Here is a 13,147-nt window from a genome sequence, read left to right as displayed (position 1 = left end):
CTCCTTGTCTCTTGGATTAAAATAAGATACTACTCATCCTTAACACAAAGCAACTTTTTTTCCTTTTGCACCAAATTGGAACCTTGGTGAAACTTAGGACCAAATCTAAAAGTGCCTAAAAGAAAATCAAAAGTAGGAATGAAGTATAAAAATATATGAAAATGATAAACAATTTTTTCTGCTTGCACATTTTATTAATCATGTTTGTTGTTTTTATTTGACTTATTCACTTTTATGGTCAGAAATAAAAATATATATATAAGAGGCCGAAAAGAGTGAACTCAGTTCCATTCTTTTGAAATTTTAAAGTGATGTTGTACGCACCAATTATCTTATTTTCCTCCTACTTTAATACGAAAATTTTATTGACAAATTTAACCTCATGCAAAATGACCATGAAGACCTAAAAAAAACAAGGTTCTAAATTTAAAAAGTGATGAAAGAGACTTCTTAACGTCACCAGCTAGCACCCACCTAACCCTTTTTGTTGGCAAAGAGACCAAAGAACACTCGATGACACTAAGAAATGTCCAATCGCCCAAGTAAAATTGCAGTCGTGCACCAGATTCCTCCTGCCCATTATTCCGGAATTGAACTTTTCGTGCCAATTTCCTTGATTTCGACGGCGCAGTCAATAGAGAGCAACCGGAAGAAGGAGACCATGTGAGGACAATTGTTCTTGATAACAACCAGTATGGATGCAAGAGAGAAGAGGGGAAGACAAATACAGAGAGAATAGAGAGAGAATTTCAATCCATCCTTGTTGGCTGTTCATGGTCCGGTGCGGAACTTAGGATAGAAGGGGGTGTTTGTAGCCGCGACGGGTAGGTGGATACGGATGCAAGATTCATTGAGTTGTTCTTCATTTTTTTTTTTTTGTTTCGAAAAATATATCAAGGTATTTTAGGAATCTAGGTGGGGTGAGAAAAGAGCATTTTCATTTTCAACTTTTATTGATGGGTGAGAGTATGAGGTGGGGTGGGGAATCAGACTGGTGGGTGGGATTAACAGCACTCATATTTTACAATTTGAATGTGAGAGAAAGAAAAGAATTACTAAATTTAAAATTAGTTGGTATTTTATGATTTGATTTTATCAAATTGTAACATGATATTGCTTATCTACTTAGTTTTTCAACCTATATTTGAATTATTTTGATTTTTGACTTCTCATACGTTTTCAAAGACACAAGCACAAAATTACTCTAACTTACCCTAGAATTACTAGCACTTACTTATAAAAAAAATATGAGAGCTCCACATCACATTTCAAATTGCATAGTTCAATGCATGAAAAATCAAGAATTAAGTTGATTAAACTTATCATTTTTCTTTCATCTTTGACTTTTCATTCCGTGCAAGTAAACAAGATGAAAATTGTAACAAAAAATAAATCTAAACACTAACAAAAAAATAAAGAGTAAACACCTAAACTTGTAAGTCGAAGCCCAACAGGCCCAACTCAAGGGACCTCATCGGCCTCCCACAAGCCCACGGCTCTAACCAGGTAAGCCGACGCAGCCACCACGGCTGCCGCGAAAACAGGAGGCACGATGTAATCGATGGCGGACTTGCTGAACAGGTGAGCCGGCAGGCACAGGACGTCTCCCGGCACGTCCGATGGAATCCTGATCGACCCTTCTGAGCCGCAGACGCGGGAGAACTTAGACGTCGACGAAATGGCGGACACGAAAGCAACCTCGGGCGAGAAGGAGGCCACGGCCACCGTCAGAATGAGAACTGTGGTCCACGAGGCGGCGTAGATTAGCACTGGCCAGCGAGAGGAGAGGCGCGTGAGGGTGGACGTGAAGAGTGAACGGAGCATTTTGTTGGTTGAGGTTTTGCGAATAAGGAGGGGTGACGTTGGGAATTTATTTGTACGTGACTCAGAGTCAAAAGTGAGAGAGGGAGAAAGAGAAGGGGTTGAACGACTTTGTACTGGAGTTTAGGTGGAGGAAAGATGGGATATGACAACACTTAGTTGACTACTCTCATATTTGTTTTGGTGGGTTTTTCTATTGGATTTTTATCACAAATAGTCATTAAAGGGGATGGAGGTGAATTTAGTTTCACAATAGATTAATAATAATGTAGTTCAAATTCGTCTTTGGCGAGAATCGAATTTAAAACCTCTCACTTACATGTGAAGATGAATACTATTAGATCGTAATATTAAATGGTTATCCACGTTGCCTGTTGGAATGCATATATATATATATCATCATTCTTCATATAGAAAAGAAGATTTTATTGTACAAAAAACTGTACGGGGTTTTAAATTCGCCTAGACACATAAAATGCAAGATGTAGTAAGAGTGGCTGTCATGCGAGTCTTCACTATTAACTGAAGCCATTTGCATAGAATGAGATAGTTTTCACTATTTTTGCTACATCAACTCTTGGTTTATGGTTGTGTATATGTTTTGCTGGTGAACTTTTCTACATAAAGGGGTAACTTTGAGCCCCAAATACAGACCGAAAAAAGCCAACTCCACTTTTTCCCTTGTGAGCAGCAAAGTGCAAATAATAGCAGAAAGAAGTCATACAAGTTTTTTTCACTCCTTTTCTTTTGTATTCATTTTTCATTTTCAAAACAAGTAAAAATAACAAGGCAGTGTGGTACTCTGATCGTGTTCAACTCCAACTCCTAGCAAAGGTTCTCTCTCTCTCACTTTTGCTTATTTATAACACTAGACAGTTTTCTATGCAATATAATCCTTTTCAATTAATGGTCTAGCCCATTGAATAAGTCGTCATCATCAATGTTAATTCCTCTCCACTCAAACATTTTTGCTCCTACAGCACACACCCCATCAACTTCTCCAAATGCAATAGGATTTGGTTCCATATCAACTGGAGGGCTAGTACTAGGCTAACCCTAGTGGATAGAGAATCATAATAACTGAGGGTGTATAATAGCTTAGCATACACCTCATGCCGCCATGTTAGCTATAGTTAGTTACAAGTTAGTTGGTTAAGAAAGAGAGTGCTGAGTCATCAATTGTGAGCAGCTATATATATATAGTTATCCATGTGTAAAAGAATTAAGATTGATGTAATCCAGAAAGACTATTCAGTTTTCCTCTCTCTTACTTCTCTCTCTTCATTCCCTCTTCGCTGCTTTTCTGTCACGCCCCGATCCCGACATACGTCCAAGATAGACACGTGACGTCACTAAATGCCCGTAACTCAACGTATCCTACCTTTTTGGATATGTACAAAATATAGCTCAAGATTCAGATGCATAATAATTTTGCGTATACATTATGGCTGCATCTAACCTCTTTGTTAGACTGCCTACGTACCCTCAATAAGGATCAAGCCATTTGTAGTTCAACGTCTCTATAACTCGACATATAACACTATTCGCTCAAGCCAAAAGGCATAACATTCCTTAATCAAACATTTGGACTTGACAAGCATGAATTATTCAATTCAAGCTACATAACAACCCACATGATAATCAAGGTTTCTATTTCATCCATCAAATACATCATTATGTTTCAACATGAAACCTTATTCCACAATATGTAACATATCCAAGAACCAGCAAAGCACAGTATTATTCTCAAGCCACATTGAGTAACGAGACTAATCATAATAATAATAATCATATCCCACATCATTCCGCAATCATTCTAATTAATCAATCCTAAAAATCAAAGAAGCATGATATTAACATTTACTATGTTATCCAATCAATAAGGTCCCATATCAATTCACAAATTTTAATAAAAGGATCCCTACATAATTCCCCACCTGGATTCCAAGTACTAACATGATAATTCTAATTTATACACAACGTCGACTATGAACGATTCGTATTCACTCGATTCTAAGATTGGACTATCTTTATGGAAAATGAGCAAAAATAGGGATTCCAGACCACTTAACAGAATCCAACCAAAATACTAAGTGACCTCTTGTACTCTCTTTAGACCTGACATATGTACAATCAGTGCCCACACCATAGGAATGGTGCATCAGCATCAAGAACTCGGAGAGACTGCATACTAAAATACACATTACACTTCTAGAACCACATACTAAAATTTCATTATGATCCAACGGACGGATATCCGCCAATTGCCAAATCAAGAGGCGATCAACAATTAATTTTTACTAACTTAGAAATCCCATTTGGAATGATCCGTATATCGGATTACCAATCTGTCAGTTCCAACTATCCTAAAATATTATGTTCTATAACGCATTAAAGTTTGGTGGCGATCTAACTGTCGAATCGTCGATTCAAATTTTGATTAAGTGAGGTATCGTAATGAAACTAAGTCCATACAATCAAATTATGTTATAGGGATATCAATTATGAAATCAAGGCATCTATTTTAACTTAAAAGGACATTGTCGGCCCACTGGCTAGGCCGCCGCCCTGACTTGCCGGAAATTCAACTATTTCCAAAAATTACCAAATTTTAGAGAAATGTAGATTTCAATGAGTTAAACAACTTTCATACCTGTGACCAAGGCCAATTTGGCTTGGAAAAGCCTCAATTTAACAAGAACCCGCCGGAACCCTATAGTTTGGGTGTCATCGATTCGGCTCCATAGCAACTCCAACGCCCCCAAACTTGTTTGGGCTTTGTTCCTGGACTCAAGAGGAGTTGGTTGATAGTGGTGATCGACGTCGGGACTTACGGAAATGGTGTATTCGCCGCCGTGGAGTTCGAAAACCGACGAGGTGCAATTCGTCACAAACTGGGGTCAAACCCAGTTGTACCTAGTGGAAAATGAAAAAAGGAGGTCGGTTTGACAAATGGTGGTGGTGAATGGTCGCGATTCGCCTGAAAAATGACTGAAATCGAGTCGGAAAAATACCGGTCCAAAGTTGGGTTAGGAACCGGGTTAAGGGGGAAGTCCGATTCCCTCATTCTCTCCCCCTCCTTTCCCCTCCTTTCTCATATTCTGATTGGGCAGTTTTCTCATTCCCTATTCGATTGGGCAGTCCTCTACCCTTCTTTCTTTTCTGTTCTCCCTCTTCCCTCATCTCATTGGTCTCTCTATCTCCCCCTTCTCCCCAATTGGGCAACCCATTTTTTTTTTCAGTTTCTGATTTAATTTTTTTTTCTACCTTTCCTCCCTCAGCCACCCCCCGTGGTTTTTTCTTTAATTTTTTTTTCTCTCCTTAATTAATTAAGGGCAACTTTTTAATTGTAGCTTTTTCACCTTGATATCTTCTGAATACACAATCTCAACACTTTACAATTAATATAAATTCCAAAAAAATAATATAATAACTTCTTAATACACATACATAGTTTGCAATAGTGAAAATCAAGGACGGGATTTCACATTTTCTGTATTTTCTGATTTTCTTCTGCTAAATTCATCTGAAGACTCATGAATGTTAAGATGGTATCGAGCCAGTGATTCTGCTGTGAGGACTAAGGGTTGTTACGTCTCGGTGGTTCTGTTGATATTTTCTTGTTGCTCCATCAATGACGATTTTCTTGGTTTTGGGGGCTGACAGTGGCAGATTTAGGTGAAATTGTTCTCATTTTTCTTGACCTAATTTCTGGGTATCTCTGTGATTACTGGTAGTTGTTGAAATTTGTGAGGGAAATTGTGTACAAAGCCATTTCTGGATATTTTTTTTTTTTTAGTTTGGTGAAGGCATGAAGCCATTTCTTGATTCTTGATTTGTAATGGGCACAAAGCCATTGTTGATTACTTCGCTGTAGATTGTTATGGGCACGAAGCCATTCCTTGATTCTTGTAGTTTGTTATGGGCACGAATCCGTTTCTTGATTCAGCTTGATTCAGTTTGGTAATTCTCTTTTCTTGGTTGGTATCTTACTGTGTTTGAAGGTATTAAATTGGGTGTATGTTTTCTTGGTTGAATTGAAGTTCTCTGTGTGAATATTTGGGTATTTGCTTTCTTGGTTGAATTGAAGTTCTGTGTGAAGGTTTGGGTATTTTCTTTCTTACAAAGTGTACACATAATGTCATCATCATATGTGAAAGTAGAGAGCCTTTTAGGCACGTTGACAATCAAGCTGAATGATAAGAATTTTGCGAAGTGGGTGTTTCAATTTACTTCTGTTCTTAGAGGTTATAAACTGTTTGGCCATTTTGATGGCTCTATTCCATGTCCACCAAAGTATGTAATAAGTGCGGATCAAGGAGTAACCAATGCAGTTTCTGGTGCATTCTTGGAATGGGAGTCTGTGGATCTTGCTCTTTTAAGTTTGTTAATTGCTACTCTGTTAGATAAGTCAATTGAGTATGTGTTAGGATCTAGAACTGCAAATGAAGCTTGGATCAGTTTGCAAGATCAATATGCTTCTGTTTCTAAAGCTTAGGTTAATGCCCTTAAGACAGAATTTTAGACTATGCAAAAAGGAGCAAGTTCGATTGATCACTATCTGTCTCGCCTTAGAAATATTAAAGATCAGTTAATAGCAGCTAGAGAAGTAGTGAATGATAATGATTTCATTGTTGCAGCATTATCTGGTCTACCAAGAGAATATTATGTATACGAACTGTCATTTTTACAAGAGATACACCTATGACACTAAGAGAGTTTAGGGAGCAGCTATTGTGTGCAGAAAGAGAAGTTGATTTCGTTATTCATAATTTGTCTCCAAATATTGCTGGATTGTATATCCAAGGGCATACTGGGTCAAGTTCTTATTCTTTAATGCATCAAGGGTCTTCTAGTAACTCTAATAATGTGCATTCCATCACTGGAGGTACCTTGACACCAATACCAAGTGCAAGTTCTATTTTTGGAGGACATTATAGTGCAGGAGCATCATCTTCCAATGCCTCACAGATGCCATATCCTATTCCACAATCTCAAGAACATTATAGCTCAGGAATATCATCTTCCATTGTTGCACATATACCATATTCTTTTCCACAATCTCAAGCTCCAATACATATGCCTCTTTCACAGTCTCAAACTTCAATGATGTTTCCTTCTTCTTATCCTTTTCCACAGTCTTAAGATTCAGTGTATCATGAGGGTGCAAATGCTTATGGTTTTGTGGGGACAACAAATATTCCAAGACAGTTTCATAATAATGGTTTTCGACCTCAGTATGGCTCTAAGACAAATGGGAGTGGTACTTACAGATCTCAAAATTATGGAAACAATATAGGTGGTCATTTTGAGGGCAAATTAAATGGAGAAAGCTGGCAATCTTGGTCTGGTAATACTGAGACAAAGTCTAATATAGTGCCTGAGTGTCAGATTTGTTTCAAAAGAGGGCATACAACACCTAATTGCTGGAAAAGATCTACCCAACCAAGCTTAGTCGAACAAGTCCTGGAATGTCAGCTTTGTGGGAATAAAGGGCACAGTGCATTAGATTGTTATCACATAAATAATTTTGCTTACCAAGGGACACCACCTACTCATACTCTCACAGTAATGCAAGCTCAAGCTCCACCAACAGTCTTGCCCAATGATTCTTGGATTATATATACAGGAGCTTCACATCACATGACTACAAACATTGAGTCTTTGCAACATGTTACTTCATATACGGGAAATGACAAGATTACAATTGGCAATGGTGAAGGTTTACCGATCAAACATATTGGTTCTACACATTTAAATACATTGCCTTACTCTTTGATCTTGAGAAATGTGTTACATGTACCAACTATAGTTGTGAATTTACTCTCTGTTCAACAACTGTGCAAAGACAATTTCTGTTGGTTCATATGTGATGATGTGAATTTCTATGTGCAGGACAAGGTAACCAAAGCTGTCATCTACCAAGGAATGAGTGAGGATAGTAAGTTGTTTTAGATTCCATTAAAGCTGTTTCCAAGGTGTTTGTCTCCATCAATTCAGAAGTCAGTAGCATTACTTGGACATAAAGTGAATTCTACAGTTTGGCACCAAAGGCTTGGACATCCCAGTCAGATATAGCTACTACAATGGTTGTTAATAAGCATGTATGTTCATTCTGTATTTCTGGTAAAATGTCGAGACGGGTGTTTCCAGATAAGACAAATACATATATTTTTCCATTTCAGAAGGTTCACTCAGATCTCTGGGGTCTTTCACCAACTAGGTCTATAGAATGATATAGATACTATGTTAGTTTTGTTGATGAGTTCACAAGGCATGTATGGATATTACCTTTGGTCAATAAATCAGAAGTTTTTGGGGTATTTCAGAAATTTCTCAACTTTGTTCATAATCAGTTTAATGTAACAATCAAATGTTTACAAACTGATGGAGGAGGACAATTCATGAGTAAACAGTTTGATGATTTTTTGAAACTTAAAGGTGTAGTTCAAAAGATTTCATGTCCATACACTCATCAACAGAATGGGATAGCTGAGAGGAAGCACAGACATATCATAGAGACTACAATTACTTTAATGACCGCTGCTGATTTTGTCTCAGAACTTATGGTTTCATGCCTGTGCACATTCTGTATTTCTCATAAATTAGATGCCAAGTAAAACATTAGGGATGAAATCACCTTATCAGTGGATGTTTGGTACAACGCCTCATTTACAAGATCTAAAGATATTTGGAACAACAGTTTATCCTTATATTAGGCCCTATAATGAGAACAAATTGCAACCAAGGGCTGTTCAATGTGTGTTTATTGGTTATGCAGAAGGTTATGATGGAGTACTATGTTTGCATATGCAGTCTCAGAAACTAATTATATACAGGCATGTTATACATGATGAGAGTGCATTTCCTTACAAATTCATGGATTGTAATACCAAGTATCAATCTCATGGTGAATATCAAAGAGATTGTTCTGTGAATGGTCTAATTATTGTTACACTTCCAGTACAGCCTAGCTCTGGTCATTTAGATGGCATAAATGTGACACATGAATCAGTAAGTGTGAGTCCTACACATTCAGCAAGTGCAGATGCTAATGAGACCAGTGCAACTACAATTAGGGTATGCAACAACATTTCAACGACGACATCTTCACAGTCGCCTGAAACAACTCACTCATCTCCTCCACACACAACTTTGATGTTACCTGTCCAGAATTCTGCACATTTAGAGGTACCTCTTTCTCTAATTTCATCTGAAGTACCTGAGCATATTCAAACTGATCCTGTTGTTTCAAGGATGCAAACTCGGTTACAAAGAAGGATTATTTCAAGAAAAGACTATTCAGCCTTTATAGCTAGCTTTCCTCAGTTGTCAACTTCACAGATTAATGAACAAGATTCCTATTATACTGAAGGGTTATCTTTTATGGCTCAAATAGTGATCTTGCAGAACCAACAACATTTTGAAGTGCAGCAACGAGAAATGCAAGAAAAGTTTGATGCATTGAAAGGTCAAGGCACATGGAAGCTAGTCCCTCCACCTACACACAGAGCTGTCATTGGTAGTAAATGTGTTTACAAGCTGAAAAAGAATCCTGATGGTTCCATTTCAAGGTATAAGGCTAGATTAGCGGCTCAAGGGTATAATCAGGAAGAGGTTTAGACTATTTTAAGACATTTAGTCTTGTTGTGAAACATACCACAGTCAGGTTAATCATTTCTCTTGCAGCTCAATTTAAATAGGAATTAAGATAGTTGGATGTCAAGAATGCATTCTTGCATGGTGAACTAGAGGAAGAGGTTTATATGAAGCAGCCACAAGGTTTTGTGGATTCTTTACATCCTGATTATGTATGCAAGTTGGTGAAATCTTTATATGGCTTGAAACAAGCCCCAAGAGCCTGGAATGCCAAATTTATAGGATATTTGCCTGCAATAGGGTTCCAAAATGTCTCAATTTGATACAAGTTTGTTTGTGAAACACGATGAAACTGATATTGTTGTCTTATTGCTATATGTGGATGACATTATTCTCACTGGATCCAACAAGGATAAAGTTTAGGCTATAATTCAGGAACTTTGTGATGTGTTTAAATTGAAAGATATGGGAAGATTGGCCTATTTTCTGGGATTACAGGTTGAGTATAAAGAAAATGGAGATATTTTCATAAACCAGTCTAAGTATGCAAGAGATTTGCTTAACAAAGCTAGAATGGATGGGTGCAAACCTACTACAACTTCATGTAAGCCTCATACTCAACTTCTAGCCACTGAAGGTTAGACTTTGGCTGATCGAAGTGCATATAGAAGTCTAGTTGGTGCTCTGCAATACTTAACTTTCACTAGACCAGATTTGTCATATGCTGTGAGTGTGGCTTGTCAATACATGCGTAATCCTACTGATATACATTTTGATCTAGTCAAAAGGATCTTAAGGTATATTCAAGGTATTGTGCAATGTGGTGTTACATATTCAGCATCACAGGATACCTCCTTAACTGCTTTCTCAGACTCTGATTGGGCTACCGATCCAAATACAAGGAGATTTGTTACTAGATTTGTTGTTTTCATGGGTCCAAATGCTATATCGTGGTAGTCTAATAAGCAAGCCTCGGTGTCAAGAAGTTCCATGGAGGCCGAATATAAAGCATTAACACATTGTGCAGCTGATATTGCGTGGATAAGATTGTTGTTAAAGGATTTGCATCAGTTTATTTCTGAGCCACCTTTGTTACAATGTGACAACCTATCTGCTCTAGCTTTCTATTCAAATCCTGTGTTTCATACACGAATTAAACATATGGACACGACTTTCATTTTGTTCGTGAAAAGGTTCAGCGGAAGGATTTACAAGTTCAATATGTGTCAACTGAACACCAGACTGCAGATATCTTGACAAAGGGACAGCATGGACCGGCATTTGTTCGTCATTGTTGCAATCTCAGATTAGGTTACCCTAGCTGAGATTGAGGGGGGATAATAATTGAGGGTGTATAATAGCTTAGCATACACCTCATGCCGCCATGTCAGCTATAGTTAGTTACAAGTTAGTTGGTTAAGAAAAAGAGTGCTGAGTCATCAATTATGAGCAACTATATATATATATATATATATATATATATATATATATATAGTTATCCATGTGTAAAAGAATTAAGATTGATGTAATCCAGAAAGACTATTCAGTTTTCCTCTCTCTTACTTCTCTCTCTTCATTCCCTCTTCGCTGCTTTTTTGTATCTACTTCTCTCTCTTCATTCCCTCTTCATTCCCGATCTCGCACCTATTTTTTATGGATGACTTGGTGTTATTCGGTCATGCCAGTGTGGAGGAGGCGAAAGGCATCTTGGAGGTGCTACGAACATATGCCCGTGGTTCTAGTCAAGCTATTAATCTTTCTAAAAGCTCGATCTTCTGTGGCTCGAAGACCTTTAGTAGGGTTAGGAGGAAGATTAGGCAAACCATGGGAATCCAATGTAAGACTGGGTTTGGTAGGTATCTTGGGCTGCAAGCTGATTTTGGCCACTCTAAAAGAGTGGTATTTGAAGAGGTGCGGGACAGGCTTGAATCTCGGTTGGCGGGCTGGTGAGCAATTTCTATCTCAAGCAGGAAAGGAAGTCCTAGTCAACGCAATGGCTATGGCGCTGCCAAACTATGCCATGAGTTGTTTTAAGTTACCCATTGAGGTATGTAGAGACCTGGAGAAAGCTATCCGGAATTTCTGGTGGAGAGGGAGCGAGCAGAGGAAGGGTGTCCACTGGATCTCATGGGAGCGGTTAATGAAGCAAAAACGGTTCGGCGGGCTGGGCTTTAGAGATATCCAATGTTTTAATCTGGCTTTCCTTGGCAAGATTGGGTGGCGGCTGATCCAGAATCCGAGGTCTCTGCTTGCTACTGTCCTACAGGAAAAATATTATCCTGGAAAGAGCTTTACTGATGCGGGTAAGGGTAGGAACACGTCTTGGGGATGGAAGGGCATCTTTGAAGCCCGCAAGGTGCTCCTACAAGGCCTGCGGTGGAGGGTAGGGGACGGGGCCTGTATCAACATCAGGAAAGACCCTTGCTTTCCTAGGCCCTCTACTTTCAGAGTTATGCCAGTGGTGAACTTGCAAGCTACCTTGGTTAGTGAATTAATTGATTCGGGGTCCAGCTTTTGGAAAAGTGATTTGATTTTGGCAAGCTTTCATCGGGATGATGTGGGGCCGATCTTAAGCATCCCTTTAAGCAAGACTGGGTGTCGGGATAGGATGGTGTGGCATCACAATGCGAATGGGGTTTATTCGGTTCGATCGGGGTATAGGGTGGCTATAAACCTTATGGAAAAAATGGAGCTTTGGGGAAGAAAGGTCATGGTTCTGCTAGCGAAAAACCAAAAAACTGCTACGCTTGGAACCTGATCTGGAAGTTGAAGGTACCCAACAAAATTAAAATTTTCTTCTGGCGGTGTTGTAACAACGCACTGGCTGTTCGTCGTAATCTGAAGCGGTGACATATGAGAGTGGACAACGTCTGTGGAGTGTGTGGTGTTGTGGATGAGTCGGAAATTCATCTCTTCTTCCGTTGTAACCTCAGCCACCTGTTCTGGTTCTCCTCTCCGCTTCAGTTGAACTCCTTTGAACTGGCAGGTGCTGACTTCCTAGCTAGTTGGGAGTTGTTCTGGTCTCGTGTCAAGGGGAGGGACACCACGGAAGAGATCATGCAGGAGTTTGCCTTTGGGTTATGAAGACAGTGGAAAAACAAAAATGAGGTGGTTTTTAATGGTGTGCACAAGCAGCCCTTGGAACTTTTGGAGTCCTGGAGCAGCAACATCTCTGAATTCAGAGAAGCTACGCTCAGTGCGACTGCGGGAAAACAGCCTAGGTGTCGACCGATGATCTCGTCCTTGGACTGTGGGGGTTGTAGATGGGAGAAGCCGGCATTCGGGGTCCTCAAGGTCAACATTGACACCTCGTGGTGCAAGACCACTCTCTGCATGGGGGTAGGATGGGTCTGCCGTGACTTTGCGGGACTTCTTCATGGTGCGGGGGGATCGGGTGTTGAGTTGTGTCACTCTGCGGCTGCTGGGGAAGCTTCTGCAATTAGGACCGCTCTCATGGCTTACATTGACTACGGGTATGATAATGTTGTTATTGAATCTTATGCCAAGGTGATTATTCAAATGCTTAGGCATGAGCTACCTCATGATTTCAGTCTCGAATGTATTCTTGGTGATATTGAGGTTCTAGCGCGTAGGTTGAGGTCTGTTTCGTTCTCTTCCGTGCCTAGGGAGAGCAATATTGCTGCTCACTCAGTTGCTAAGTTTGCTTTCAAGGAGGGTCGTGAATTTGGGTGGGACTGTATTGGGCTTGAATTCTTGTTTAACATCC

At 39.3% G+C, this 13,147-nt stretch overlaps 1 protein-coding gene across 1 annotated transcript; it reads right to left on the bottom strand.

The window, feature by feature from the left end:
- Positions 1 to 1,266: 1,266 nt before the first annotated feature.
- On the bottom strand, positions 1,267 to 1,942 carry LOC103433389 (uncharacterized). The gene has a single exon (XM_008371642.4). The coding sequence runs from the start codon at positions 1,822 to 1,824 to the stop codon at positions 1,462 to 1,464; it is 363 nt and encodes a 120-aa protein (XP_008369864.1). The 5' UTR covers positions 1,825 to 1,942; the 3' UTR covers positions 1,267 to 1,461.
- Between the last annotated feature and the right edge of the window lie 11,205 nt (positions 1,943 to 13,147).

This window comes from Malus domestica, chromosome 04, assembly GCF_042453785.1.
Source record: "Malus domestica chromosome 04, GDT2T_hap1".
In the NCBI taxonomy this organism is placed as follows: Eukaryota; Viridiplantae; Streptophyta; class Magnoliopsida; order Rosales; family Rosaceae; genus Malus; species Malus domestica.
This window is presented reverse-complemented; position numbering and strand designations above follow the sequence as displayed.

Bases quoted from the DNA above. Each gene is read 5' to 3' on its own strand.
- LOC103433389 (XM_008371642.4), bottom strand. From the start codon at position 1,824: ATGCTCCGTTCACTCTTCACGTCCACCCTCACGCGCCTCTCCTCTCGC.